Raw genomic sequence first — 26,411 nt, forward strand, 5'->3', positions numbered from 1 at the left:
TCAGGGCTGAAATCAACCAAGTTGAAACAAAAAGAACTATACAAAATATCAACAACACCAGGAGCTGGTTCTTTGAGAAAATCAACAAGATAGACAAACCCTTAGCCAGACTAACCAACTGTCGCAGAGACAGTACTCAAATTAATAAAATCAGAACTGAAAAGGGAGACATAACAACAGAAACAGAGAAAATTAAAAAAAATCATCAGATCCTACTATAAAGGCCTATACTCAACAAAATTGGAAAATCTGGATAAAATGGACAATTTTCTAGATAGATACCAGGTACCAAAGTTAAAAGAGGAGCAGATAAACCATCTAAACAGTCACATAACCCCTAAAGAAATAGAAGCAGTCATAAAAATCTCCCCACCAAAAAAAGTCCGGGGCCAGATGGTTTTAGTGCAGAATTCTATAAGACCTTACAGGAAGACCTAATACCAATTCCCTTCAAACTATTCCACAGAATAGAAACAGAAAGAACAATATCCAATTCATTCTATGAAGCTACAATTATGCTCATACCTAAGCCTCACAAAGACCCAACAAAGAAAGAGAACTACAGACCAATTTCTCTTATGAATATCGATGCAAAAATACTCAATAAAATTCTCGCAAACCGAATCCAACAACACATCAAAGCAATCATCCATCATGATCAAGTAGGCTTTATCCCAGGAATACAGGGATGGTTCAATATTTGGAAATCCATCAATGTAATCCACTACAGAAATAAACTCAAAGAAAAAAACCACATGATCATCTCACTAGATGCTGAGAAAGCATTTGACAAAATTCAACATCCCTTCATGATAAAAGTCTTGGAAAGATTAGGAATTCAAGGTCCATACTAAACATAGTTTTTACTAAACATAATAATAAACATGTTTTTACTAAACATAGTAAAAACAATATACAGCAAGCCAGTAGCCAACATCAAACTAAATGAAGAGAAACTTGAAGCAATCCCACTAAGATCAGGGACTAGACAAGGCTGCCCACTCTCACCCTACCTATTCAATATAGTACTGGAAGTCCTAGCTAGAGCAATTAGACAAGAAAAGGAAGTCAAAAGGATACAAATAGGAAAGGAAAAAGTCAAATTTTCACTATTTGCAGATGATATGATAGTATACTTAAGTGAACCTAAAACTTCCACCAGAGAACTCCTAAACCTGATAAACAACTTCAGTAAAGTGGCTGGATATAAAATCAACTCAAACAAATCAATAGCCTTCCTATACTCAAAAGATAAACAGGCTGAGAAAGAAATTATGGAAATGACACCCTTCACAATAGTTACAAATAATATAAAATATCTTGGAGTGAATCTAACCAAGCAAGTGAAAGATCTGTATGACAAGAACTTCAAGTCTCTGAAGAAAGAAATAGAAGAAGATCTCAGAAGATGGAAAGATCTCCCATGCTCCTGGATTGGCAGGATTATTTTAGTAAAAATGGCCATCTTGCCAAAAGCAATCTATAGATTCAATGCAATTCCCATCAAAATTCCAAATCAAGTCTTCATAGAGATAGAAAGAGCAATTTGCAAATTTATTTGGAACAACAAAAAACCCAGGATAGTGAGAAATAGTCTCAACAACAAAAGAACTTCTGGGGGAATCACCGTACCTGACCTCAAACTATACTACAGGGCAATAGTAATAAAAACTGCATGGTATTGGTACAGAGACAGGCAGGAAGATCAATGGAATAGAACTGAAGATCCAGAAATGAGCCCACATACCTATGGTCACTTGATCTTTGACAAAGGAGCTAAAACCATCCAGTGAAAAAAGGACAGCATTTTCAGCAAATGGTGCTGGTTCAACTGGAGGTCAACATGTAGAAGGATGCAAATCAATCCATTCATATCTCCTTGTACAAAGCTCAAATCCAAGTGGATAAAAGACCTTCACTTAAAACCAGATACACTGAAACTAATAGAAGAGAAGGTGGGAAAGATCCTTGAATACCTAGGCACAGGGGAAAAGTTCCTGAACAGAACACCAATGGCTTATGCTCTAAGATCAACAATTGACAAATGGGACCTCATCCAAATTGCAAAGCTTCTGTAAGGCAAAGGATATTGTCACTAAGACAAAACGGCAACCAACAGATTGGAAAAAGAGCTTAACCAATCCTACATCCGATAGAGGGCTAATATCCAAGATATACAAAGAACTCAAGAAATTATACTCCAGACAACCATATAACCCTATTAAAAAAAATAGGGTACAGAGCTAAACAATTCTCAACAGAAGAAATTCGAATGGCTGAGAAGCACCTTAAGAAATGCTCAACATCCTTAGTCATCAGGGAAATGCAAATCAAAACAACCCTGAGATACCACCTCACACCAGTCAGAATGGCTAAGATCAAAAACTCAGGTGATAGTAGATGCTGGCGAGGATTCGGAGAAAGAGGAACACTCCTCCATTGTTGGTGGGATTGCCAGCTGGTACAACCACTCTGGAAAATCAGTCTGGTGGTTCCTCAAAAAACTGGACATAGCATTACCTGAGGATCCAGCTATACCACTCCTGGGCATCTACCCAGAAGATGCTCCAACATATAATAAGGACATATGCTCCACTATGTTCATAGCAGCCTTATTTATAATAGCCAGAAGCTGGAAAGAACCAAGATGTCCCTCAACAGAGGAGTGGATACAAAAAATGTGGTACATCTACACAATGGAGTATTACTCAGCAATTTAAAATAATGAATTCAAGAAATTTTTAGGTAAATGGATGGATCTAGAAATTATCATCCTGAGTGAGTTAACCCAATCACAAAAGAACACACATGGTATTTACTCACTGTTAAGGGGATGCTATCCCAAAAGCTTGGAATAGTGAAGACTCAACCCGCAGACCACATGAGGCTCATGAAGAAAGAAGACCAAGAGGGGATGCCTCAGTTCTACTTAGAACGAGTAACAAAAATACTCAAGGGAGCAAATATAGAAACAAAACATGGGACAGAAACTGAAGGAGGGGCCATCAGGAGACCATTCCACCTGGGTATCTATCCCATGTACAGTCACCTAAGCTAGACACTGATGTGGATGGCTGGAAGTGCATGCTGTCAAGAATATGATATAGCTGTCTACTTAGAGGTCTGCCAAAGACTAACACATTCAGAGGACGATGCTCACAGCTAACCACTGATATGATCAAGGGTTTTCCAAGGGAGAACTTAGAGAGAAGACTGAAAGAGCAGAAAGGGTTTGTGACCCCAGGAGGAAAGCAACAATACCAAACAACCAGAGCCCCCCAGGGTCTTAACCACCAGCCTGGGAGCACATAGGGAGGGACCCATGACTCCAGCAGTATATGTAGGGGAGGATGGCCTTGTCAGGCATAGGTGGGAGAGGAGTTTCTTGGTCCCATAAAAAACGAACACAGGGGAGGGGGGGAATCTAAGGGTGGGGAGGGAATAGTGGGGGGGTGGGTGCGGGCACTGCCTCATAGAAGCATGAGGAAGGGGGATGGGATAGGAGGTTTCTGGGTGGTAGGAGGAAGTGGGATAAGGGGATAAAATCTGAAAGGTAAATATAATACCCAATTTAAAAACAAAAGAGATGGAAAAAAGGAGAAAAAAAAGAGAAAAAAAAAGAAAAAAGGAGATTTAATAACATAAAGGGAAGGATTTAGAAATTTAGGAGGCAGTTTATGTTAATGGAAACAGTATCATAGAAACTGGAAAATCACACCCTCATAGAAACACAAGGACGGGGTATGGGATAAGGGGTTCCTGGGTGGTGGGGGGAATGGGATAAGGGGATAAAATTTGACATGTAAATATTACAACCAATTTTAAAAAGGGAAAAAAAGAAAAGGTGTTAGAACCAACAACTTTAAAAAATGTCAGCCCTCTAGTGAAAAAAAAATTTTTTTTCTTGATACTAAAACTTGTTCTGAGAATTGTATATTGCAGAATACACAGCCTTGGTCTATCCACTCATCAAGCATACTGAGCAGACCTGCCCAAACCTCCAATGTCCTGGAATTCCATCTGGATTCAGTGAAGGCACATCATCAGACGCTTATCAATTTGCTCTTCCCCCCACCCCTCTTCTAATATCTCAATGCCCGTAATCAGCTTGAAGAAGTTAAAGAAGAGTCAGCATCCCTATTCCCTGGGCTTGGGGACTAAGGTGGTTAATATTGGTCTGTCTTTCTAGGGAAAAGTAGTGGTTTTGTTGGAACAGGGAGGATTAGCTAGGACTTATTGCACAGCCATAATCTATTGGTAGAAATCTGTATAATTATTATCAAGATGAAGTTATAATTTCTTAAATGGTACAAAATTTACTTTGATTTCAAATTTAAGGTCTTCATTGGTATGAGCTTCTTATTGATATAAAAGTGAGATGAATATTGATACTCTCGTGGGCATTGTGCCTGTATAACACATTTAGGAATACAAGGCTTAGACCCAGTCCTCTTTAACTTTTTTAACTGATTTGGGACGGTTAGCCTATGAGTTAAGGGACTATAGCAAATTCAGGGCTTTGAGTTTATTGTTAGGGTGTTTCCATATTTTATTTAGAAATAGCTGAGAGGAGTTAACAGACAACAGTCCAGGTTACCTTACATGGATAGTTGGTTTTCAAAACGTCAGAAATCCATAGAATTGACGTTACAAATATTTATATATTAATGTCCATTCTGATTAGAGACCTGTCTGCTCCTGACAGCTTCCTATCGTGGATTCTAAGAAGAAATTGAGCATCCTTGGAGTTACTCCAGTTGTGCGGTGACAACCACTAGGCAAGAATTGCCTCTTTCCATCTACAGACAAATTACTGTCCAGAGTAAAAAAGGACACACTTGCAGAATAGTCTAATGATTATATCTGCCTAGACAGAGTAATCAGCCCTTAATAATTCTGCATCACTAAGGTCTGTCAGATGATTCTGGGCCAGAAGGCTGAAGATTTGATGCTCCAACGTTCAGTAGTATAGGGGCTTTCCAGGTGTTCAGTGGTCTCTATAAATTGGCTAAGTTTTAGAAGCTATGCTTAGTGCTTCCCATAATTTCAGTTAACTCAGTCATTCTGGATTTCAGACGGGGTTGAAGACCTATAGTCTCATAGCCAATCCTGGCTATTTACTTTGAGAGAAAAGATCTGAGTGGATGGTTTTCAGCTGACATTCATTCTAAAGCCAAGAAAAAAGCCAGGTTCAAAACTAAGTGTTTTAGTTAGGAGAGATGACAGAGGTTCTGGTTAGTCAACAAAATGATGGACTGGGTATTAGGACTATCTTGTACCTCACTGGTACAAGTAGGAATAATTATGCTCTAATTGCATTTTGAGAGAAAAGTTTTATTTTAACAGGAAGGGTGAAGCTAGGTGATGAGAGAGAGAAGGGGGGGGGCATGGAGGCAGATGTTCACATGTTTCCACCAAAGATAGTTTATATATCTAGGCTGGGTATTGGGTTACACTTCTGATTGAGCATTACCAAACTTATAAAGCCTTTGATTAACATTTTTAAAAAAATGTATAAAAATAAAAAGGAAAAGGGGGCATGGGATAGGGGTTTTCTAGGAAGGGGAAATGGGGGAAGGGGATGGCATCTGAAATGTAAATAAAAAAATAAAATATAATTGTACAATTTAAAAAAAGAAAGAAAGAAAAGAAAACAAAAGGCAGTGACTTAGCAGGCCCGTTAAAACAGTGGCTAAGAAAGGCCACACCCCTAGGTCTGGCCACGTGAAGCCTGAGCCAGGAAGCTCTCCAGTTCAGCAGACTGACCTTGTTTGCCACGTACTGCCCCCCACACAAGTTTAACTTTTTTTTACATGGAAGCTGAGCATCTCGTTTCCACACTGACTAGCTCTGAGGGTGCCATGGGAGACATCCCATGCTCAACCACTGTTGGTGCCTGGTCCTGATGCTTCTGCATTTCGTCAGTTGTGTCTACACTTTAATTTTCCAGTGGGGGGAAACACTTTGTGAGTATATAAGTTGTTCCTGGTTATTTGGGCTTCCCAGGCCACTGAAATACTGAGGAATTGGAAGTTGGGGATGGATGGGTCTAGCCAAACTGAGGAACCCTACATTTAGTGTCCAAAATTCAAAGTGGAGAGTAACTGAGGAAAACACCCCAAAACACCCAACTTTCCACATGCCCCCCAAGCCCAGCACCACACACACAGAAGCAAACAGCCCGGCTGGTGCTATGGCCTGGTGGGAATTAAGATGCTGCTGTTACCTCAGATGGACATGTCTCCTGAAGGAATGTTACAAAACTGGAAACTGCTTCTAGACCTGGATTCTACCAAAATATGGAACACTGACGCCAAGGAAGGATTGAGGGAGCTGGAGGGGTCAAGGACACGAGAGCAATAGAATCAACTAACCTGTCTCCATGAGGGCTCGGAGACTGAACCGCTATCTAAAGAACATGCATGCTGGACGTACACAGCCTACGCATTTGTAGCAGATGTGCAGTATGTCTCCATGTGGGTCCCCAACAAGTGGAGCAGGGGCTGACTCCGACTCTTATGCCTCTTTTAGGATCCCCTCCCATAACTGGGCTGCCTTATCTGGCCTCAGTGGCAAAGGATGCACCCAGTCCTCTTTCGACTTGATTTTCCAGGGCAGGTTTGGTACCCATGGGGAGGCCTCCCAAAAGGGTAGGGGGCAATGGAGGAGTGTGAGGGTGGGCATGGAGAAGAGGGGGAAGGGAGGGAGGGCTGTGATCAGGACGTAAAGTGAATAAAGGGAAAAAAGGTAAAATAAATAAATAAATAAAGAGGGAATGAAAGGGGGGGGGGAGAAAATGTGACAGGATCCAAGACCAGAAAAACATAAACAATAATAAAAAATTTAAAAAAGAAATGTAATAGGTTTAGAAACTGACATTTTTTCCTTATTTTTGAAACTTAAAAAAAAAAAAAAAAAAAAAAAAAACTAAGTTAAAATTTACTTCTAAATGCACTAAGAAAAAAAAACATGAGGAGCCAAACTAGAAATTACACAGTTTTATAGATATCTCTGTTGTTTCTTGACACACACATATCGCCCTAATAGTTTCACAATATAACACTTCTAGGCAGCTTCTGTGGTTTCAGCTTCTTCCGTTTCAGCCTCTCTGGGCAACAATGAGTCAGTCTTCAGTAGCAAGCCTTCACTGGTTGAACTACGAAGGAAGGCACGAACCACAAACGGACCTAGAACAAAGATCAGAGCCACCCATGACTTCCTCACTCAGAGCCCTGCAGATCAGGTACACAAGCATAGGGAAGCTGGCAGACTCCAACGCTGCTGGCCTGAACAGCTCATTGCCCTAGACAGCGGTCCTGGAAATGCACACTCACTAGTGAGTCTCTCCTTTCCTCCAGAAGATGATCACCTAGAATTTATTTACCACTAAGTCAACATTGAAAGGAGTACATGGTAATGTATATCAGATGGAAATATTCTAAATATTTCTCTAAAGCAGTAAGCACAGACAGTAACACTGAGTTACCAAATAGCTGATAAAATTCTCCACAAATTAAAAGACTCTTCCTAATAACAGTTAAGAAGCTTCATCTAAAATGGCAGAAAGAGAAAAATAATTTTTAGAGAATTTATTGTCCATTACACTTCTGTAGCTATCTCAGAAGGGCAAAGTTCCCTGTGGAATAAAAATCTGTATATACTCAATGTCTGCGGTGGTGTTTTGGATTAAAAAAATTAAAAATCGGATATTCAATCATCAATATGCTTAATTCTCCAGGATGGCTGTGGTGGTTTGAATATGTTTGGCCATGGGAATTGGCACTATTTGGAGGTGTGGCCTTGTTCATCACTGTGGGGGTAGGCTTTAAGGTCCTATGCTCAAACTCCACCCAGTGTAGAAGAAAGTCTTATCATGGCTGCCTTTAGATCAAGATGTAGAACTCTCAGCTCTTCTAGTACTCTGCCTGGATGCTGCCATGTTACTTAACCATAATGATAATGGACTGAACTTCTGAAACTGTAAGATAGCCCCAATTAAATGTTTGCCTTTAGCTCTGGGCCCCATTGTTTTAATTGGGTTATTTGGGTTGTTTGTGTCTAACTTCTTGAGTTCCTTATACATTTTGGTATTAGTCCTCTATCTGATGTAGGGTTGGTAAAGATCCTTTTCTAATCTGTAGGCCACCATTTTATCCAATTGACAGTGTCCTTTGCCTTACAGAAGCTTTGCAGTTTCATGGGGTCCGATTTATCAACTGTTGATCTTAGAGCCTGAACCATTGGTCTGGCCTTAGTGAGAGAGGATGCACCTAGCTTCACAGAGATTTGGGTGGGTCGGGGGGTACCCAGGGGTCCTCCACCCACTCAGAGGAGAAGGGGAGAGGAATGGGAGGAAGGATTGTGGAAGGGTGTGACTGGAAGGGGGACAGTGAGTGGGATGTAAAGTGAATAAGTAAAAAAATAATAATAATAAATTCTAAAAGAATTTCATACAACACATTAAAAAAAAAAACAAAAACAAAAACAAAAAAAAACAGTTCCCTTGTCCATGGTTTCTTCACAGCAATGAAACCCTAAGACAATGGCAAAAGTAGTTCAAACCTGTGTTTTAATTATCTCGCTTACTAACTAAGTCCTGCCCACTCCCAGCACGGTACTATCTGGGCATCCACAGCTGTGGCTGCTGTGAGGAACACAGGCTAAAGGCACGGAAGGAGCTTGTGCTCCAGCTACTGCAGTGCCCATGTACTTCTCCCCATGGCAAGAGAACCAGCCGACTACAAGAGATAACTCTCCTCCCGTGACAAAAAAGACCTCCTTTCTTTTACAAAATAAAGATTAAGAAGGCCAACTGGACTTGGAGTTTATTATAAGGGTGTTCTCTATGTTTTATGTAGAAATAGCTGAGTGGAGTTAACAGACAACAGTCCAGATTACCTTACATGGATAGCTGGTTTTCAAAACGTTAGAAGTCCACAGAATTGACGCTACAAACATTTCAGTATTATTGTTCATTTTCATTAGAGACCTGTCTGCTCTGGACAGCTTCGTATATTGAATTCTAAGAAGAAATTGAGCATCCTTGGAGTTACTCCAGCTGTGGTGAGACAGCCACTAGGCAAGAATTGCCTCTTTCCTTCTACAGACAAATTACTGTCCAGAAAAGGACACACATGCAGAATAGTAGACTGACTATATCTGCCTAGACAGAGTAATCAGCCCTTAATGATTCTGCAGCACTAAGGTCTGTCAGATGATCCTGGGCCAGAAGGCAGAAGAACAGATGCTCCAACGTTTTGAAGTAGAGCGGGTGTCCAGGTGTTCAGAGGTCTCTATAAATTGGCTAAGTTTTAGAAGCTATGCTTTGTGCTTCCCACAATTATAGTTAACTCAGTCATTCTGGATTTCTGACAGGGTTGAAAACTTATAGCTATTGACCTTGAGAGAAAAGATTTGAGTGGATGGTCGTCAGCTGACATTCATCCTAAAGCCAAGGAAAAAGCCAGGTTCAGAACTAAGTGTTTTAGTTAGGAGAGATGACAGAGGTTCTGGTTAGTCAACAAAATGATGGACTGGGTATTAGGACTATCTTGTACCTCACTGGTACAAATTGGCATAATTATGCTCTAATTGTATTTTGAGAGAAAAGTTTCCTTTTAACAGGAAGGGTGATGTGTAGGAGGAGCTAAGGTGGGAGGAGTACTGAGAGGAAGAAAAGGAGTAAGAAGAGGAGAAGAAGAAGGAGAGGAGAAGCTAGGTGATGAAAGAGAGATAGAGGGGGGAGACAGGGAGGCAGATGTTCATGTATCTCCACCAGTCAAAGATAGTTGATATATCTAGGTTGGGTAGTGAGATTGAACAATACCAAACTTATAAAGCCTATGATTAACATTTTTTTAAAAAATGTATAAATGCAAAAAGGAAAAGGGGACATGGGATAGGGGTTTTCTAAGGGGGGGGATGGGGAAAGGGGATGGCATCTGAAGTGTAAATGAAAGATCTAATAAATAAAAAAAAAAAAAAAAAAAAAAAGGCCAACTGGCCTCAAACTACCATTTAATAAGTGGCCTTCTTTCCTATTCAGCACCACTGTAACTTTAAAGCAATTCATTTTCTTTTAAACCTTAATACATTTAACAGTAGAAATATGCAAGCGTACAAAGGTTTGGGGTATATTTTTTGTTACTAATAAAGAAGTTCCACTCTAAAACCTTATGATTTATGAAATACATTTTATTTTACTTATTTAATCCCTGGAAGAACTTCGGCTAGAGAACTTGTAAGTTAACTCTTTGTCTCAGTATTTCATAGTTTTGAAGTATCACTGGGGTTTAAGGACATCTCCCCTCACCAAGCTACTCACCCAAATTCAGTGGTCTGTGCCTACAGACCTCATTTATAACTGCTTGAAGATTGGCAGCTATCTGATCACTTGGCATATCTAACTGAAAGAAACAGATACACAAATATCACAATTTGGTAACTGCATCAGTATGTATTCTAGATGTTATGTTTTATGTATTTACCTAATGCAATAACCTATTTTAAAACTCTACTATAAAAGCAAACACCAAGAACTCTAAATTCTTCTAGAAAAATTCATGCATATTTATATACTCATGTCAAGAGTTACTTTATAGAATATATCATAGTGGACTATTTTTAAGTTTTTTTATTTGAGGATCTGCAGTTTCCAAGTAATTTCCCGAAAGCACATCCTGACACACCAAGCATTCTTTCCCAAACCAGGAACATTCTCTTTAACTTATGTGCACATGTGGAGGTGGAGTTAGTGCATCTGTGCACATGTGTGGGTAGAAGCCAGCAGTCGATGTTGGATGTCTCCCTTTTTTGCGCTCCACCTTACTTTCTGAGACATGATCTCTTGACAAACCCGAGGCTCACCAGTTTGGCTAGGTTGGCTGGCCAGTGGGCTCCAGGAGTCCTCCTGTCTTCTCAGTGCCAGAGTTAGACATGTGACACCAGGCTTAAGAAGTATATGCTATATTTCATCAAGAACATGTCTTTAACTTTTCAGGTCATAAAAACTTGCTCAAGAAAAATGCCTATGAGCACACAAAAACAAAACCTCTGCTTTCAGGGTCTTCAGGGATTTCTGACTTAAGAAAGGTGAAGAGAGAAGAAAGACTCCTGAAGAAACAGCACTCCTGGTCAGTGTGAGAGCCACTTGTAGTAAGTTTGCCTGAATATTTCGTGGGACTATGGATTACAGTGGCAAAATTTATTTCTACTTTTGCAGAGACTAAAAGTTAAAAAAAGCAAAAAACACATATAAATTAACTTTAAATCATGCACACTTCTGAAACAGCTAGCTTTTGTATTTTAAGTATAATATGAGCAAACCAAAACTAGACTGTTACTGGAACCTACGACATTTCCGCTGCTCTACAGGAAACACTCTCAGAGAGGCTTGTCTATTGCTAGTTTTTGAGGTAGATGACTAGAAAATAGAAATTTTGACACCCCATTTTGCTGGTTCAGTTTTCAGTCTTTTAAAATTTGAGCATATAAAGCAAAATCTCAGGGGTCAAAATTATCACACACAAAAACCTAACTGTTTCACTGCCATAAGGCAAAAATACACAAATAGCATATATCTTTATAAGAAAATAATATGTAACTTTCCAGAATTACAGTTTTACACAAAACACTCTTAAGTCAGTATACAGTATCATACCTGATAAAATGATTTATGTGTATCATTAAGTTTAAAGTAATTTTATCTCTATGAAACACCTTAGAGGTCAACTTATTTTTTAATGATTAAAGATTGATCGAGTAGCTACAGTATAACGTGTTAGATACCCTAAATTCTGTAAAATGAAAATAGTAACACGTCAATCTGAAAAGCTCCCTAATGTATCCTGATGCATTTCTGACCAACAGATATTGAGTAGCATTTTTGTATGGTTGTCTAGTTATCATTTCATGATATAACCATTAAAGTGAGGAGTATGAAAACTCTACAGCAAAACATGATATAATTTTAAAATTAATTTAATTTCCCATTTGAAAGAATTACAATCATTTATTTTCAGATTATTTCATCTCCTCCCCCTACCCTCCTTCTCCATGTATATTATAAATTGGGGTCAGTGAGAAGACTCAACAGGTAGATACTTAGCTCCAAATGTGATGACCTGAGTTCAGTCCTCAGGACTCACGTGGTGGAAGAAGAGTCTTGACTTTTGCAGACTGTTCTTTGACCTCCATGAGTGTGCTGTGGCATGTTTGTGTATGTACACATAAACATAATACATATATAAATGTAATAAAATTTATAGATTTTTATTGCACCTTAAAAAAGGAAAATCTTTAGTTTGATTACATGTTGACTTAAAAGTCACTCAGCAGTTAAAGCACCAGCTGTTCTTCCAGAGGACCCAGCCCCAGTTCTCAGCTCCCATAGGAAGCTTCTATCCACCTATAACTCCAGTTCCAGGGGACTGAAAGGGTTAAAAATTTTCAAAAACTTTTAACAGGCAAGCAGAACCAAGAGTGCAGGTCAGCTGGTTCATGAGCTCAGTGTTTCAGGAACTTGGTTGACCACAAAATAGATAATTGATTATAAATAGGCTCTTAGAAAAAAGCCTATACAAAATGTTCCCCATGACTGTTCCTTAGACCCTGTCACAAACTGAATAATGGGCTGAGACTTTCCACAGGTGTTCTCCAATAGCCCTCCTTTACTCCCCCTGGGTTGTGGTTTCCCCCCTGAGTTGTGGTTTTTGGCTTTAAATTTTCTCTGTCTCCAAAGCCCTGGGGTCAGACCTCACTGCCCCTGCATGGGTTATGGGTCTTGACCTCAGTATACTGATTGAAATATACCTCTTACTGACTGCATCAAGTTCGGTGTCTTATAAGTTAATGGGTGGCCACAAATTCCCGAGATTTGGGTGAGGTCCTCCCTTGTGGGAGCCTTACAGGACCTGATGCCCTTCAGGCCTCTATGAGCACTGCATTCATGTTATACAGAGATGTACACACAGGCAAACCAAAAACGAAACAAAAAACCCACCTACATATAATGTAGAAAATAAATATTTTTAGAGTGGTCAGCTTTTGTGACAATAATTTCTAATACAGTTCTGATAACATTCTATAATCTTTAGGTGATTCTATAATTGGGAGACTGGTGACCTGTAACTGGGATCTGCAGAAGCCTGTCACCTTGGATAAGCACTTTTTAACCATCTGACCTCCAAAACCCCCCCCAAAAGCAATATTCTAGAATTAAATCAAGTGTGGTTTAACAGAGAGCATTTACTTCCCATGACCCATAATGGTGTAAACTGAGGAAAAGGTTAACTACACATCCCTACAGAACAGAAAGTAAAGTTGTAGGAACAAGAATTGATTACATAGCCCCATTTAAAGGGATCTTACTTTGGGATAAGCATTTAAACATCTACACAGATTCATTAATTTCTCTAAGAACTCTATAAAACAGATATTATTATCCCTCACTTAATATTAAAAGCCGAGAAGCAGGAAAAACAAAACCATTTTATTCGAGAGCATGCACAAGTCAGGACTGGAGGCTCATTATGTCATCCCAGACTAGGGAGGCTGAGGCTACAGGATCATTAATTGGAGGCCAGCTTGGTCTACACAGCAAACTCTAGGCCATCCTAGACTATAGAGTGGGGCTGTTTCAAAAATAAAACAAAAGCAAACACCAAAAGCACAGGCGTGTGAGAAGTAGCCCTAAAGACACGTGTCTAAGCCTATATGGCAGGTGAGTACAGAGGAAAATGCCCTCCACTCTCACCACTCAGCGGCTTGTGATCCCAACAGTTACAGAGTTTGAGTGGTGTGAGAAGCAGATAAGTCTGCTGTAAGACAAGAGGAGGAAAGGAACTGACTGTACAGGGACTTGCCGTCTAGTCACCATGTGCCTCTCTAATTAGATGAGTAAGTGCCAGGAGGGCAGAGAGGAACAGGTGACTGACACACTTTACAACAAACCGGAGTCTTAAAGGATGAAGAGTTTCCGAGGACAGAAGGAATGCTCTAGGCAGAGGAACAAAGAGAAGGTGGGTCAGGTGACAAGATCAGAGAATAGCATCACTGAGGAGAAGGGATGTGCATGCTGATGTTCATGCAGAGGTGGAAGACTGCACTCTAAAATGTTGACTAGCTCTTTGCACACTGGCTGCAGGGCCAGCGCTATTCCCAGTCCTCATCTGTCAACAAGTGGCAAACTGGACTTCCATGTGACAGCTTCTAGCTTTAAAACACTAATTACAGTAAAACCAAACCACTATTTGGGCTCAACAAAATAAATCCAGGAGCGTAAATTTTAAAACTGGCCTTTGTGTTTTACCATGAGAAGGTTAGGAAATAGAGAATTTGATATTAATACACTGGTTTGAGATTGGTTGCAACGAGAACTAAAACCAACGGCTTCAGGGTTTATGTTACCAATAGTAAGAGATGACTTAATGTTGCCAAGAAGATGAACCATGTATCTTATTTGCTTTAGAAAGAATTCTGGAGGAAGTACATAAAAACAGGACTTGGCACACTTTCTTTGTAAATGGTGACATAGTAAAAATGTATGGCTTCGAAAGCCAAATGGGCTCTGTTACAACTGCTCAAGGCAGCTGCTGGGATGAAACAGAAGTTAAAGCCATACATAAATGAGTGCAGCTGTGCTCCAACCAAAGTGTCCTCACAAAACCAGGCGGGCCACTGGGCTTTGCCCAGAGTCAAGTTTGCTGGTCTGTGGCACTGAAAACAGAACAGAGAGACATTTATGAGGTGAATGAGCAAAAACAACCATTACTGTCTTTCAGAACAAGAAAGGGTTCTGTTTGTGCCATTTTACTTGCTACTTTTTTTTTTAGAACACAAGGGATTTTTTTTTTTTATCCAATAGACTTTTAGCTTATTATTATATGTCTACTATGCAGATGAGGCAAAGTGTATCTTGTTTGGCTAAGAATTGCATTGTAATTTAAAAATAATGGTAGAAAAAATTCCTAGCAACAGTTTCAAATGCTGTTGTAAATTTTATGTGTGCATTGAAAACAAGCTTGGTAGGGGTTGATAACAGGGCCCAAATCTGGAAACAAAAATAGAAAATGCAGTGTCCTGTATCTTACATATAAGAAGACACCAATAGCTGGGGCCACCCTACTGCCTTCTCTACCAATGCAAGTAGAATCAGAAGTTAGGAGAGATGGTAAGGTTCCAGATACCTCACTTGTAGAGACAGAGACCCCTGCAAGAAGATGCTAGTGGAATGTGCTGTATGGAGTTCAAACCACTGACAGTCCACAGCGACTCTCAGATAAGCAGAAGCAACCCCCCTTCCCCTGCACACACACACTGACAGGCCTGTCTATACCCAGAGCCTGGAGTGATTAGGCCTGAAGGAGGTGCTGGAGGCAAAGAAAGGTACCTTAGGCCCATGCACCCCAAGGTCTAAAGCAAGAGAAGGCTGAGAGCCTGGTAACCCTCTCTATTTCAGGTCACTAAAGTCATAAAAGCCTGCCTCTAAATGCAAAGAAAGTCTCTAGATATGAGGCTAGTATTAGAAACCAGACAAACTGCTCTTCAAATCACTAACAGCCTGTAAAGCCATATCTGCCTAACTGGCTTATGCCTAACAGAGGGGAAGTTGTACTGGGCACAGCTTGGAGCAGTGAATGGGAAAAAATATTTCACGTTTTAATTTCAATAAATGCAGACTTCTTTTCAATAAACTACTCATTTATGCACAGACATAGAATATATTCTGTGTGTATGCAAAATGAAAATTTATGTTCATTGAAGCGATTTAATAGCAATGAGACACTAGTAGCAATCTAATGCCCAACAAAAGGGATAAGATTGAATAAATTATGATATATTTATCACAAGAGACTATAAAACAGTTATTAGGAAAGAGTTTAAGACACAGTGTTAAGGATACCAAACTCAGTATGTAATAGGAACATAGAAACCGAAATAGCAGATGCTTGGAGAAAGGCAGTAATAGAGTGTGAAGGTGTTGCCAGTGATAACAGGAGTTTGAGTTATCTTTACATTCTTACCTACACTGTTTTTCAAATACCCTGATATGTACACATATTTCCCCAATACACAACTGTCTTTTGTTCAGTACTGAAATGACAGAACCAGGGGCTGCAGAGGTGGCTCAGCAGTTGAAAGCGCTTGTCTTTTCGAGGACCCTGATTCTGTTCCAAGCATCCACACAGCAGCTCTGTCCTCCCCTGCACTCACGAAGACACACTTCCTTTCTGTTCTTCTGACCACATATCTAGAAACAGAACTGCAAATGAATATTCTATTTAGCCAGTCAAGGAACTGACATATTGTTTGATGGTGATTGAAGTATTTCATGTTCTCATGAAAACAGATTGCTAAATCTGTAAGAGCTCATTTCTCCACATTCTCACCAACACTTATTTTATATACGTACACACATCGACAATAGCTATCCTAGAAGGTGTAACTCGGTGTCCCACTATAATTTTAAGCAGTACTTTCCTGATGGCTTGCTACTGAATATGTCTTCTTTGCTTCTGGTCATTTATATGTCTCCTTTGGAGGCAGATATATTTGAAGCTTGGATCAACTGACTTTAAAACTTAGTCAGTTATATTTTTATTATTTAATGGCAAAATCCCCTCTATACTAACTGATAGTGTCAAGTTTTAATCTTTATGAAATCCAATTTGTTTTCTTTTTGTTGACTGTATTTTTTATGTCTGTATGCAACCTTTTAAAATTTATCTGAGCCTTTGTGTCTATCAAAAGTTTATAATTTTTATTGCTGAGTAGTGTTACACTGTATGAAAGTACCGGAGATGGGTTTGTCCATTTCAACAGGACATGCATGGGTCTATTTTGCAATTACAGGCTGAATGGCACACAATGTAAAACGTGGAGGTGTTTGCAGAGTTGGTCCAAGGCGGTTGTGGATGTGACCAGAAGCCCTCCCATCCTATGCCAGGCATGGCAGCCCATTCCTGCAGCTCAGCTCCCAGAGAGCGGAGGCAGAGACAGAAACAGGAGCTCAGACACAATTTCAGATGAGAAGGTCTTTTGAGGTCAATCTGGGCTACATACAAAAGACTGTCACAAAAACAGTAAAATAAAGTAAAAAGAAGTTCTGAAATGCCCCCAAATCTTTTTTCTTTTGAGACAGATGGACACTCTTGAGGAGGCGTGGACTCATCATGTGGCCTAGGCTGGTCTTAACCTCTCAAAGATTCTTTACTATGATGTCTCCTGAGTGCTAGGATTACAGATCATACACAATCACACCCACCTAAAAAAATCTGAAACTTTGGACCATCAAAATGAAGATGCTTTAAATATTGCATTTTGGAATATTCTAGATTCTCAGGTTATGGAAACTCACCTAGTAAAGTCTCCAAATATACCAAACTTGTTAAAAAAAAAAAAAAAAAAAAAAACCCAAAACAAACAGAAACTTCTGGTCATTAAGTATTTCAGGTACATTTCAGGTACATTGGTATACTTGACTGACATGTAAATCCCTATGTTCAGATATCTGTGAATTTGAGAGTTAATTTCACTTCAGAAGGTTTATTTCTGTAGGGTAAACTCCTGGGTACAACAGCTGAGCAGCACCATCAGGCCAGCCAGGGTATGGTTAGCTCCGTACACAGCAACAGCTGCTTTCCAGAGCAGCTGCCCTCTGCTGTGAGCCTAGGCACACCAGTTCTTACCTCTCCACAGTCCCACGCTAACTTCTATGCAATGCTTCCTTCTTTCCTTCTGGGGCTCCACTGACAGGAAACTCTGATCTTCTGTCATTGTCCCATGAACTTTCCTTTTCTTTGTCTTTTCTAGAGGGAGGGTCTATTTACCAGACTGACTAATTCTATCACCTATCCTCAAGTTCTCTGACTCTTCCATCTGTAGTCCCCATTTTATCTTCAGGAGTTTCTCATACAGCCTGGGGCTGCACTCATGTGTACTGCTTGAACTCAGGCGCTGCAGAGACCTGGCCTAATACCAATGACAGGAGACATGAAAGACGCATTGATAGCCTGATACTCCTTTCCTCTCAGATCTCCTCCAAACTGCTTCTGCATACGCAGCAACATTACCCAGGTTTTCTCATAGATAGCTACATCCCTTAGAAATGGAAAAGCCATGGTGGCGCACGCCTTTAATCCCAGCACCTGGGAGGCAGAGGCAGGCGGATTTCTGAGTTCGAGGCCAGCCTGGTCTACAGAGTGAGTTTCAGGACAGCCAGGGCTATACAGAGAAACCCTGTCTAGAAAAACAAAACAAAACAAAGGAAAAGCATATACTACAATTACACCATCCCACCTGGAATGAAGATCTCCCAGACTCATGTGTATGTATCTAATATTTTAGGGTTGGCAAATGGTTTCGGTAAAGGGCTGCATCATATTTCAGTACTTATGCTTTCAATTTTAAGGGTCATGTTGCTTTTGAATTTGTTAAAAGACCACTTTTAAAAATTTTATTTTATTTTTTTAAATTATGTTTCAATTTGTGTGTTCTTGTGGCTATATGCATGTGAGTATGGGTGCTCCTGGAAACCAGAGCCCCTGGAGCTGGAGTTACTAGAATTGTAAGTACCGGAAGTGGGCGCTGGGATCTTGGGTGAATATAGTTTCTCTGTCTGAGCATCACACCGTTGAGATTTCAGATCTATACCGACAAGCTCTATCTGCTGTATTTTATGTTCGATGGTATATCTTCTTATCTTCGCAATCTCTTCATTTAGGATACATACACTATACCACAGGTAAGGAAAAGTTAACTGGCTGGAAAGAATGTGGGGAGAGAAGATGTCGTAATGAGCCACGAGCCAATGGCTTGCTCCCTTTCACAGAGACATTTGATGCTATCTGACAAACAATATAAATATTCCTTCCTACCCACTAATATAATTTATGGACCTACTTACTGTAAAACAAACCTTCAAATTCCAAATCCTACAACCTTCACACCTTGTTTAAGTGAACTCCATCCAACATGTTTCCTTTTCCTGTTGTAACGTGGTCCCTGCCCTGAGAGCTTGTGTTTCAATAGAAGACCCGACTATGTTTGTGTCTCTATCTTGTACTTGTTGGTTTTTGTTACATTACACTTCGGCTTTTATCAGATGCCAGGCTGAAAACATTCTTGCCTCAGGACATCTCACTATTATGTAAACAAGCAGAGTGATGCCCATGAACAAACCATGTCTACAACTTCAAACATGTCTTTTACTTTAAAAAGAAAGCAAAAATATCACATCAAAGGTGCTACCTCTACACTACACAGTTCAAAGCTCCAAATATATGTGAAACCCAGACAAGACATACTAGTCAAATCAGGGCTTGACATTCATGTAATCAGAGTTTAGTTACCTACGCTCTTTCTTCTTTCACAGAAAACAAGCTTAGGTTTCATTATTTGTAGATACATTAAAAGTATATTCTTCATAATTTCACCCATTTCTATTACAGTTTTTTGCAACTGATTCTTAAACATTCTGGAGTTTATGTACTAATTATATATCAATAAATTAATAAATATAACTTTTAGAGTAAAAACACAATTGTATTCCTATTTTTAAAATATGTACTTTCTTTTTGTTCTTTTTTGTTTTTGTTTTTTTTTTGAGACCAAGTTTCAGTTCTGTAGCCTTGGCTGGGCAGAAACTTGAGATTCTCCTCCATCAACCACATAAGCTCTGGGATTACCGGATGCACCCGCATGCCCAGCTCAGGCAATTTCTTAATAATCCTCTGTTTTCTGTCATAAACTTAAGTTCATGTGCATATGTGCATGTGTACACATGGGCCTCTCTGTGGATGCGGGCAGTGCTGGGTGTTTCTTTTAATCATATTCCGCCTCGGTTTTTGAAACAGTTTCTTACTGAACCTGGAGCTCAACAATCTGACAAGACAAAGTAGCCAGAGCCCCAGGGATCCTCCAGTCTCCAGCTCCCTGGCATGAGAATTATAGGCAAGTACCACCATGTCAGCCTTTTCAAGGGGTAGTGGGGATCTGAACTCAGGTCTTTACATTGTACAGAAAACATTTACCGAGTGAGTCATCTTCCAAACCCCTGACTTAACTTGATGTTACAGTCCACTAGTAGAAATCTGTCTAGTGATGTAAGAAAACTGTGGGAAAAGAGCGACTTGCTACAAGAGTAAACACCCATGGTGTTACTGTAATCAAAGCTGGTTAAACTGCATGTCACCAAGAAGGCAAGATCTACTGCCAACTATGAAGTAATACAAACTTTAGACTAGTTCACATGCATTTCCCACAAATTCAATTCTTTTACGTCTTTCTGACATGCTGTTGGTCAACCAAAAAAGAGGAAACAGTATGGGGGTGGGGGAAGGTGATTATAGAGATAGTAAGAAAACAAAAAATTCAAAAGGTTATCAAACTTGAAAAGAAAAATGAAAGAAAGAAAGCTAAATCGGAAAATATAAAAATTTATAAATTGTAACAGTTATATTTGATGTCACATAATTATCAGAGCATCAGAGATGAGCAACTATCTCTTCTCTGGAAATGAAAAGAGAGTAAAGTTACTATAAATGTTCAAAATACAAAGAGAGCCAGGATAAAGCTGGTTCCGATGCTTTACTATACACTATTAACTTTGAGCCAAACTTCTGTCTCCTCTGAGCCAGAGGATGAGGCTTCCTTATCTATCCTAGGAACCAAAGATAAGAAACAGGGGTAGAGGGAAAAGGAAGAAGGACCTGTCAGCATTCCATATACACGGGATATGCACGTGAGGGCCACAGTCAGGGTTCATACATTCCTTATACACGGGATATGCACATGAGGGCCACAGTGAGGGTTCATACATTCCATATGCATGGAATATGCATGTGAGGGCTACAGTCAGGGTTCATACATTCCAAATGTATAAAATATGCATGTGATGATTATGGTTAGGATTCACACATTCCATAAAAGACAGAGATTTTTAACTATTTTGTTGATGAATTTACCTCTATTATGTATATACCTGACATACAATAGGTATGTAATATGCAGTAAATTAATAAATGAGTCATGAATCTCTAAGTCATGACTAATACACAACCACTTAGTCAAGAGAAATGTGTAAATGCATATACAAATGCTCTACATACCATGTAAAGTCTGCTGTTGATCCCAAGTGGGTTTCCTGAGTCAGGAGCATCTGGACAAAAGGCTTTCCTATTAAGAATGAAGGCCTTGACAATATATAAACTATTTGGGAACATATTCTAACTATATTCACAGTTCTATGTACTGCTACTTCAAAATAGTCCGTTCCTTTGTGTTTCAACAGAGTATATTCAACAAGTACTGCTGGGGAAACTGGGTGTCCATATGCAGAAGAATTAAATGAGACCTGTATCTATCACCTTGCACAAAAACTAGCTCCACGTGGATCAAAGCCCTGAAGCCGGAGACACTGAGATCAATGGAAGGAAGTACAGGCAATACCCTACATGATATAGAAAAGGACTTTCTCAATAGGAGCATGTGTCCAAGAACTAAGGCCTAACAAGTTACAGACTTGACTTCATGAAACAAAAAAGCTTCTCAAACAGCTCTGAAGAGCTTGAGAAATAATCAACCAGGTAGAGAAAGACCACAGAACAGGAGAGAATTTTTGCCAGCTATATATCTGGCAGAGGATTAATATTCAGACAATATGAAAAAAAACAAAACAAAAAAACAAAAGTCAAAAAATCAAATTAAAAACAAAACAAAACAAAAACACCTGGCCTGGAACCTGAACTGAGAGTTCTCAAAAGAAGGAAAAAATTGGCTAAGAAATATCTCAAAACTGCTCATCCTTAGAAAATCAAATAAAAAAAAAAAAACCTTTGAGATTTCACCTTATCCCAACCCAGATGGCAAAGATCAACAGAAGAGCCGGAAGTTGTGGAGGGATGAGGGGAGGGGGGACTCTCATTCAGTATTGGGGAAACTGCAAACTGGTAGTGGCTCTGGGTGAGTTCAGAAAGTCCTCAAAAAGCTAAGCAGAAACCTACCACACGGCCGAGGTACACCACTCCTTGGCACACTCCCAGAGGACTCGTCATCCTCCTCTACAGACACCTGCTCAGCCATGTTTACTGTTTCTCTAGTCACAACAGCTAGAAAATGGAAACAACCTAAAGATATTTCAGCTAACAGATAGTGAAAATGTGGTACACACTCCGTGGAATACTGTTCAGCCGTGAACTCTGCATTGGGTGTGGAATTAGAAAAGATCATAGGGAGGGAGAGAACCCAGGCCCAGAAAGAAAACGCCACATGCTCTCATCTGATGCTCGTACCTCCAAATCCTCTGATGTAAGTATACACTCAGATGTGAGTAACTGCAGAAAGAGCCACTGTGGTGGGGAGAGCAGCAGAGAAAGGAAATGCAGTGCACAAGCAAGCTGGGTGGGGACATGGGGAGGAGGAAGGGAGGAGAATAAAGAAGAGTGGCTGAAGATATCTTAATGAGTCATACTATTGACTATCTACCTAAATTTCCTACAAGACATGCAGGTTAGTATATAAATATACGTATGTAATTTAAATGAAAACATCTAAGAACCATAGAGCATCTAACATGAAAAGCCCTTTTGAGTTGTTGGTCAGAATCTTTCTGCTATGGCTATTGCCCTTCTCTGCCCCGTGCCTGGATGTGAAACGTAAGCCCCTTTGGATGAAGACACTACACACTTTACACACAGGGCCAAGAGGTTCAGATGATCTGGGTGCCTATTCCCCGAGGGCTGGTTTTCATGGTATCAGAAGGCACCACACAAGCTTCCAAGGGAGGGATACGACGGATAACCTTACCTAGCTATGACTTTTATGAGCCACTTCCACCCTAAGGGTGCAATAGTGATACAACACATACCACGGCAGTAACCAACAGCTCTCTAACTAACTGGTCCACTCAGCAAGAGGGAACTCATGCCTGGTAATGGAAACCTAGCCAAGTATCCAGTGCTGGCAAAGTCATGGATCTTGGAAAAGAACATACAATTACTAATTTACTAAACCAGCACATTCCATAACTGCATTCTAAATACTTGTTCTTATACCCACAGATCAGAACAGTATTCATCCCTTACCAAGGAAACTTCTCTCTGCAACTAATGGAGACCATTACAGAAACCACAGCTGACCAAACATGAAGTTGCTATCATTATTACTTTTCTCATTTTCTTTTTAGAAACAAGGTGTACAGCCCGGACTGGCCTTAAATCCACAATCCTGCTACCTCAGTCTCTCTACTGCGAAGATCATAGTAAGGTCCACTATGTTCAGAGTCAACCGGATTAAGAAAGAAAAACTTTCTTAGTAGTCGTATGGTGGGGGCGGGATGAGGGAGCTGTGTGGACACCACAGCATACTTGTGGGCTCAGAGGACAATTTTGTAGTCAGTTCTCTCCTTCCACTTCCGGAGGTTTTACAGACTAAACTCAGGTTGCCAGGCTTGTATGTCAAGCGCCAGAGTCATCTCAAGACCCAGAGTCATCTCACTAATTCCAAATGGATTTTTTAAGTTATTAAAAGTACACATGGGACTCAGTAAGTTATTTAAAAGGAAGAGGAGGAGGAAGAAGAGGAGGAGGAAGAGGAAGAGGAAGAGGAAACATGAAGGTGAGAGAGGATGGCCTGGGGTAAGAGGGGGAGGATATAATTAACATGTCAAAGAATAAAGCACATTTTAACAGTACATGTGAATATTTTACTTCTGTAACTGAATCTGGTATCTTCTAAAAAAACAAAGGGCCAGTTACTATTAATGATAAACCATCTGCCCATTATGAATGCAAGGCTTAACAAGTAAGCAATGCATGGTACATTTATTCAAATGTCCCTTTCCTTGTTACTTGTGAGAATACTGAATGTCTGGTCTATTTTCTACAATGATATATAGTAAATCTTTAAGTAACTTTCAACTTTAATTGTGTAGCAAATTAACATTTGAGTATGATTGAATTCTGTAGCTTTCAGACTGGAGAAACAAAAGCATGTTAATTTATTAAAACCATCTTTTATACAAGCTCTAGGTTTTTATATGAAATATAGTGTCATTTATTCTACAGAGGCTAGAAAACTGTTTTCTGTTCTCACTTGTAGGTTTGTGAGGGTTTTGTGATTTAATTTTTATTTTTTGAGATATATGATAAGTCATTCCTTGCATTTTTAAGAGAAAGGCATACATGAATTTACACCTACATCAACCACGCATAACCTACCAAACCGACAAAAATGGTTATGTTTGTTAACATCCAACAGCAGCGAGAGTAAGAACTGTAAACTCATCGCTGTATGGATTATATCTTAGTGTGCTCATTCCAGAATGAATACTGTCTGGAATGATTACAACATTTTTATGCGCATTTGTTATACTTCAAGAAATTTACCTAAAGGTATACTTGGAAAATGTTGCAACATTTGTTTGCAAGAATTTCATTACGGTGTCATCCATATAGCAAAAACTGGATACACACAAAAGGCCACCAACAGGAACTGGTTATGGTACATAATGGGATATAACAACAGGCATTGAAAGGTATATGGTAAGGGTTGATCCCAGCACCACTAAGAATGTGGCAAGTGTTATTTTCATCCAAACCAAGAAAAGTACAGGATAGTATTGTCTGGCACAGTCACATTTATAAATTAATTTTAAGAGGGTGTTTATGTTTTGTACCTTAATACTTCTAGAAGGAAAAAATACATACACGTGTCTATGGTGTGGGTCAGAAATTCCTGTTGTTTTCCCTACAGCACACTCTCTAATGTTATGCTTTAAGACTTTCCCCTGAAATCTGAAACCTTCATTTCCACCAATTACACTTCATGCCAAGACAGAAATAGATGATGATCACAGGATAGCAAGGTCTGTGATTAAAACAAAATATTCCAACAATAGCTCGTTTTATCTTCATTATATTCAATAAATAAGTTAAGTGATATTTTTCTGATATGAGGACTTGAGTTGATCCCATATACACATAACTAAATACATGAATATGGAAGTTTTAGGTACAAATGATAGGAAAGATTCAGAAAGAAACTGGCTGGCTACAAAACCATTCACATAGTTCAGGGAATAAAAGTTGAGTTTATGACACTAACCTGTAAAAGAGACATAGAATTCAGCTGGTTATATTTACCACTTTGATATAGAAGAAAAACTAGTTGAAACTACTCAAACTACGCTCCACCCTAAAGTACTAAATAAACCTGGCTCTTGGAGCATAAAGCCAGCCAGCACAGGCCTGAAGAGATGGGTGAGCAGCTGGGAGCAGTTACTGTTGTGGTGGATCTATCTGAACATGGTCCCCACATAGTGGGTCATAATTGTCTGGAACTCCAGTTCCAGAGCCTCTGGCCTCCTCTTCTGATGCTGCAGGTTCTTTCATGAACACAGTAAGTACACACACACACACACACACACACACACACACACACACTCAGGCACAAGCATATACACATACAACAAGGTTTTTAAGGTTTTTTTTGTTTGTTTGTTTTGTTTTGTTTTAATTTATGTGGATGTGTGCAGGTGGATGAATGTGTGCACAGATGCCCAAGGAGGCCAGTAGGGGGCAATCCAGGGAAGTGGAGGCAGTTGAGAGCCATCCTACATGGCTGCTGGGAATCAAACTTAAAATCCTCAGGAAAGGCAGCACATGGTCTTAACCACTGAGGCATCTCTCCAGCCTCATGACACATATTCTTAAGTATACAATATAGCTTTCACATACATTTACACTCACAGGACCACCTCCAGTTAGGATAATTAAATATGTCTAAATTTCATTATGTTGCTTTGTAATTCTTACTTCCTGTCCCTCTCAACCTTTGTCTTGCCCAAGGTAACCACTATTTGTCTTTTTATAAATATAAATTAGAAACATTTGTAGAACTTTATATAAATAGGATAGTACAATATATACCACCCCTTTCCTGGCTTCCTCATCTCAGCATACATTAGCATATATGGAGTTTTATTTGTTACTTTTGTTTATAAGGGTCCTGTGATAGATATTTATGTTTCTAACTAAGGATCATTATAAATATCAAAACCTCTGTTTGAACATATATTTTCATTTTTCCTGAACACATGGCTAAAACTAGAATAGCAGAACTGGGCAGAAAGAGGAAGTTCAGCTTCTTTACAAATTACCAAATTGCTTGTCAAGGAGGTTGCATCATTTAAAAAACTGAATTTTCCCACAGTGTGTGCATGGTCCAGTCTGCTATGTCCTTACCAATACTTGGTAAAGGTATGGGGGGGGAGTAGTTTTATCCATCTGATAGATATGTAATAATTCTGGGATCTTCCTGTCTCTGCTTCCAAAGCACTGGGAGAACAGATGCATGCCCCCATGCCCAACTTTCTATGTGGAACCAGGAATCCAAACTCAGGTCCTGCACTATGC

General features: G+C 39.6%; 1 protein-coding gene and 1 long non-coding RNA gene across 6 annotated transcripts in view; one reads left to right on the forward strand and one right to left on the reverse strand.

The window, feature by feature from the left end:
- Mrpl1 (mitochondrial ribosomal protein L1) overlaps positions 1-26,411 on the reverse strand; it is a 106,858-nt gene that overhangs the window by 44,578 nt on the left and 35,869 nt on the right. For 2 of the 5 annotated variants that reach the window (XM_076926462.1, XM_076926463.1), the window contains exons 8-9: positions 10,325-10,406; positions 6,984-7,187 (exon numbers count right to left, since the gene is read on the reverse strand). The exons of the other annotated variants lie outside the window; for them this stretch is intronic. In XM_076926462.1, coding sequence (XP_076782577.1) covers positions 7,066-7,187; positions 10,325-10,406 — 204 coding nt within the window. In that variant the 3' untranslated portion in view covers positions 6,984-7,065. Of the gene's footprint in view, positions 1-6,983; positions 7,188-10,324; positions 10,407-26,411 lie in introns of those variants that run through there. 5 annotated transcript variants of the gene reach the window in all.
- Positions 23,298-26,411, forward strand: part of LOC143439840 (uncharacterized) — a 38,785-nt gene continuing 35,671 nt past the window's right edge. The window contains exon 1 of the long non-coding RNA XR_013107866.1: positions 23,298-23,613. This is a non-coding gene — a long non-coding RNA (uncharacterized LOC143439840). The remainder of the gene's footprint in view (positions 23,614-26,411) is intronic.

The sequence above is a fragment of the Arvicanthis niloticus genome, chromosome 27 (assembly GCF_011762505.2).
Source record: "Arvicanthis niloticus isolate mArvNil1 chromosome 27, mArvNil1.pat.X, whole genome shotgun sequence".
Taxonomy (NCBI): Eukaryota; Metazoa; Chordata; class Mammalia; order Rodentia; family Muridae; genus Arvicanthis; species Arvicanthis niloticus.